The sequence below is a fragment of the Penaeus monodon genome, chromosome 18, assembly GCF_015228065.2.
Source record: "Penaeus monodon isolate SGIC_2016 chromosome 18, NSTDA_Pmon_1, whole genome shotgun sequence".
Taxonomy (NCBI): domain Eukaryota; kingdom Metazoa; phylum Arthropoda; class Malacostraca; order Decapoda; family Penaeidae; genus Penaeus; species Penaeus monodon.
The window spans coordinates 24,381,726-24,387,405 of NC_051403.1; the positions used below are offsets into that span (position 1 = coordinate 24,381,726).

General features: G+C 40.4%; 1 protein-coding gene across 1 annotated transcript; it reads right to left on the reverse strand.

Annotated features, from left to right (window-relative positions):
* Positions 1-251: 251 nt before the first annotated feature.
* LOC119584341 (CD209 antigen-like protein E) lies at positions 252-5,127 on the reverse strand. The gene is given in 6 exon segments (XM_037932901.1): positions 252-515; positions 919-1,086; positions 1,694-1,717; positions 1,720-1,794; positions 2,278-2,430; positions 4,531-5,127. Coding segments are annotated over 6 exon segments (978 nt in total). The 5' UTR covers positions 4,841-5,127; the 3' UTR covers positions 252-267.
* Positions 5,128-5,680: the final 553 nt, after the last annotated feature.

The window sequence follows — 5,680 nt, forward strand, 5'->3', positions numbered from 1 at the left end:
AATCTGGGTTGCTCTCTATCTCTATCTATCTATTTCTGCTTGTCTACTTCTTTCAACCTTTCTCCCCACCCTTCCTCTCCCATCCCATCCCTCCCACCTTCCCCTCCCTCTCCTCCACAATCCCTCCCTTCTCCTCCCCTTCCTACCCACCCACCCTCCATCCCTCCTCTCCCTCCCACCTCCCCCCCACCTCCCCTCCCCTTCCTACCCTCCCTTCCTCCCCTCCCCCTCCCTCTCATCCCTCCCCGCCCTTCCCCTCCCCCACCCCTAACACTCCAAATCCATCTCGCACAGGTAGGCCCTCTTCATCTCGCACGCATGGTCATCCATCGTGGAGTCGGGTCTGTTCTTGGTCACCAGCGAGAGGCAGTCCTGCTCCTCGCCCCCCGTGCTCCTGTTGCTGGGCTGCCCGGGGCGCCAGTCGTGGACGTCCAGGGGCTCGCCGGAAAGCCACTCCCACGCGCCCTCCCGGGGCTCGTCGCTGGCGCCCACCCACACCCGGTTGTACTTCCCGGCTGCTGGGGAAGGAGGGCGCGGGGTTATCTTGTGGTCAGGGTTGTGGTTGTTGTTGCTGCTTGTTGTGGTAATGATAGTGATGAGAATAACGATGGTGACAAGGATACTAAGTATAATATTAATAGCAACAATAATGATAATATTGATAATAACAATAACAGCAATGATACCAACAATGATGACAGCATTAACAACAACAACAACACCAACAATAATAACAATAATAGTAATAATAATTCAATGATAATAATAATAATAATAATAATAATAACAATAATAGTAGTAGTAGTAGTAGTAGTAGTAGTAATAGTAGTAATAATAATAATGATAATAATAATAATAATAATAATAATAATAATAATAACAACAACAGCAGAATACAGAAAAACAGCGAATGCCCACGGAAGTCCTGCAGCACCGCGACCAGCTTCCGCACATCTTCGGGACGTGCCAAGTGCGTGCCCATCGCCTCACACGCGTCTCGGGCATCGTGCCAGCTCTTCTTCTGCTCCTGGGCAAGGAAGAAGCACTCCTTCCCCACGGCGAAGAAGGGTTCCATGCACCCCGCGGCTGTTGGCGGACAGGGGCAAGGGAACAGTGAATGGAAGTTCCGAGTCGTAGAGTTGTGAATGGGACGGAGGCACCGAGGAGTTGTAGAGTTGTGAGTGGGGGTATTGAGGAGTTGTAGAGAGGTGTGAATGGGAGGCATTGGGGAGTTGTAGAGTTGTGAATGGGGGCATAGAGAAGTTATAGAATGGGAGGTACTGAGAAATTGTAGAGAGTTGTGAATGGGACGGAAGCATTGAGAAGTTATAGAGGGTTGTGAATGGGCGTATAGGGAGATTGTAGAGACGGAGGTATTGAGGAGTTGTCACCAATGCTGGGGGGTTGTAGGGAGTTGTGAATGGGAGGTGCTGAGGAGTTGTGAAGAGGTGTGAATGGAAGGGAGATATTGAGGTGTTGTAGAAAAGTAAGAGATCTAAAACGCTACGAATGACAAATGGATATCAAATTGTATAGCAGTGCAAATTACTATGCACTGAAAGGTCGCCAATAAATAGCCATATAGAAAAAAAAACAATGAGAATGATAAAATGATCATAACAAATCGTCAAACCCGCAGCGCAGACAAAAATGTAATAAGCGAACTAAGGACAAAACAAACAAACAAACTCACGTGGTCCTTGCTCTTCCTCTTCTCCTCTTCTCTCAAAGTCCTGAGGCGTTGCTGCTGTTGGCCGGCCTCCGCCTTGACCATCTCGATTAGGCCTCTCACTTCTGTTGGCGAAGAAGATTTTTAGCCGGTTTGTTACGTGCGATTATATATATATATATATATATATATATATATATATATATATATATATATATATATATATATATATATATATATATACACACACAAACACTCACACACACACACACACACACACACACACACACACACACACACACACACACACACACACACACACACACACACACACACACACATATATATATATATTATATATATATATATATATATATATATATATATATATATATATATATATGTATGTATGTATAGTATATAGTATATATATATATATATATATATATATATATATATTTTATATATATATATATATATATATATATATATGTTTGTGTGTGTGTGTGTGTGTGTGTGTGTGTGTGTGTGTGTGTGTGTGTGTGTGTGAGTGTTTGTGTGTGTGTGTGAGTGTTTGTGTGTGTGCCCACATCCTCACAGCCACAAACCTTTGCCAGGGTTCTTTTCCAGCTGATGCTCGGACAACGCCATCTGTAGGGCGAGCGAGGAATTATGCAAGTCGAGGAACCCCCTCGCGAGATTCCCGTCTTCAATGTTAAGTTTTTTCTCCCGGCATCTCTCTTTAGTCTCGCCCCGGCGGCCTGCGAGGGAGGAAGGGGTTATATGTGATGTCAAAGGGGGAGGGGGGAGGGAGGCAGGGAGAAAGAGAGATAGACAAAGGGGTGAGAAGCGAATAGATTGAGAAGTGGAGAGACAGATGCATTGAGAGAAAGGGGAGGAGAGAGTGAGAGAGAAATACAAACAGACAGAAAGACTGACGAAAACAAAGAACGAGAGAGAAAAAAAAAAAACACATTAAATACACACTGGAAGAGAAAAACCGAGAGAGAGTAGCAAGAGAAAGTGAGAGAGAGAGAGAAAAAAAAGAACCGTTCAGTTCTTAGTAGATACAAGACACACCTCTATTTCCACGAAGCAAAGTCGATAAGTAAACAGCAATATTCTGCCCTTCAGGTATTGACCAGAACCAGAACACCAGCACAACAGAGGGGTATTTACACGTAAAGACCAGATATTTTGTGCCATTCTGCATTCTAAATGTAGGTAGTAAAATGTAAATATAGTAATATTTGATGATAATGATAAGATGATGATGATGATGGTGATGATAATAATAATATTGATAATAATGGTGATAATGATACTACTACTACTAATAATAATAATAATAATAATAATAATAATAATAATAATAATAATAATAATAATAATAATAATATAATTACTACTACTAATAATAATAATAATAATGATAATAATAATATAACAATAATGATAATATATTATAAGTAATATATAAAATAATAATAATAAATGACATGATAAAATATGTTAATAATACAACAAACAAAATGATAATGATATATTAATAAAGTGAAGATTGATAATATAATGATAATGAAATAATCAACATGATATTGATATAATAAGATAAAAAACAAACAACTAATATAATATAATTATAATGTGAATTATGATGATAATTATATAAATAATGATATAATACTAATGAATAATAATAATAAAAAATAACGATAATAACAATAATATAATAAATAATCATATAATAAAATAATAATAATAATAAATACGATATCCACATATGTTCATTATAATTATCTCAGTCATTAGTCTGTATTATTAAAATAATCGCATCCTGTCTACTGTACATTGCTCCATAATCGATGCAAATGGCACTGAAGCGACCGAGCACTGGGTGGAAAATAATGAGCCAGAAAAAGCAGCAGAGGCGGGGCACATGGTCATAGCGCACGACAGGACCAGTACAGACTGACAGGACGCTGACAGCAAGCCCGTATGCCCGTGTGTTTTCTGGGGTTCCTCAGGGTAGTGTTCTTGGCCCTTTGCTCTTGATTTTATATACAAGGGATATGTGGCCCGGGATTACTAATAAAATGTTGACATAAGCTGACGATACCCCCTCTCTTTGCTGATATTTTTTCTCCTGCAACCAGGCAAACAGTAGCTGACAGCCTGGTGATGACTCAATCGCGGTGAAATTAAACCCTACCAAGTCTAAGGAAATGATCATGAGTTGGTCTAGAACGCAGTTGCCTCCGCGTCCAAGCCTGCTGATTAATGGAGTCTTAATCACTCCAGTGGATAATCTGAAGCTCTTTGGTGTAATCCTTGATTCAAAGCATTTGAATTGCAAATTAAGAACATGGCCTGGGCAGTTTCATCGAAGTTAGGCATCAGTCGCAATTGAATTTATGAAGAGGATAACATTGAACGTAGATGCTTCTTTTCTTTCATTCTTTCGTTTGTGGTTATCTGCTGCAGAGTCACGATTGCTCGATCATCCTTTTAAGTCCATGATTTTTATCCTGTCTGACTTAAATTTGGTCATCGGGCATCGCCAAGGATACTGGGGCTCTTTCAGTCTTATACAAGACTGTAACCGATCGGCTTTCGAAAATATCCTGGCGAGATCCCATGTAGTTATCATTATTATTATTATTATAACAAGAGAGAGAGAAAGGATTTATGAGTGAGTGAAAAAGAGACAGAGACAGAGAGAATGAAAGAATGAGTGAGAGAGAAAAAAAAATAAGAGAGAGATAGAGAGAGAGAGAGAGAGGAGGAAAAGAAAAAGAGAGACTAAGTGAGTGGCTAAGAGAGAGACATAGAGCACACTTCCCCCGATTCCATGCCCTTACCTTGCATCGTCTCCAACACATCGAAAAGGTTCCTATTCATTTCAGTAATTGACTGAAGGTTCTTCGTCAACAGCGGCTGGATCTGCTCGAGACTAGCGATTCGCGCTGGGTTCGCTAAACCCACTGGGACCGCGGAAGCCAGCAGGTTTAGGAGCAGCAGAGGGAGTTGCTGGCCCTGCTGCGCGCCGAAGCTGAGCGGAGTGCTCATCCCCTGCAGGCCTAGGGCGGACTGGAAACCCCGAGGCAGGACGGGGTCATTCGGCAGCAGTGCCTCGATGGCCGGCGGAGGAGGCAGGACTCGTGCCGCCATCGCCGGAGTCCAGTGAAGCTCAGAAAACTGGACTGAATACTGGAGGTCGTGAACTGAGAGAGCTTCGTTGCGCTGAGTGAGTGTACAGTCAGCCAGTTATTAGATAGCCAGACAGTCAGTCAATCAGACAGTCAGTTAGACAGCCAGTCAGGCAGTTACTTACACAGCCAGTCAGTCAGACAACCAGTTCGTCAGTCAATTAGTCAGCCAGCCAGCCAGTCAATCGGTTCGAAGAGCGGGACCGAAAGAGTGAGGTGACCGGACGAGAAGACACTGTGAGATGACTGAAGCTCTGAGTGGACTTGCCCTCCCCGAGTCCCCTTCCTCTTCCTCTCCCCCCCCCCCCCGCACCCTCCAACAACCCCTGCAAGTACGTTTCTGATAATGTTTGGTCGGCGGGAGTTCGGCGCAAAGATATGGACGTGCACAAACATACACACATATATACATACACATAAATCACACACAAACAAACATACAAACAAATTTACACACACCACACACACACACACATATAATATATAATATAATATATATAATATATATTTTTATATATATATTACTTTAATATATATATTATATAATATAATATTATATTATAATTAACATATATATATTATATATATATATATATTATATATTTTTTAAAAAATTATATATTATATATATAAATTTTTTTTTTTTTTTTTAACATTTTTATATATATATATATAATTATATATTATATATATTTTATATTTTTATTTAAATAATAATATTTATATATATATAGTCAAGTTCGTCAATTCTGTTAATCTTCAAGCTCGCCTAAACTATATTTTCTCTTTGCCTTCTTGTCTC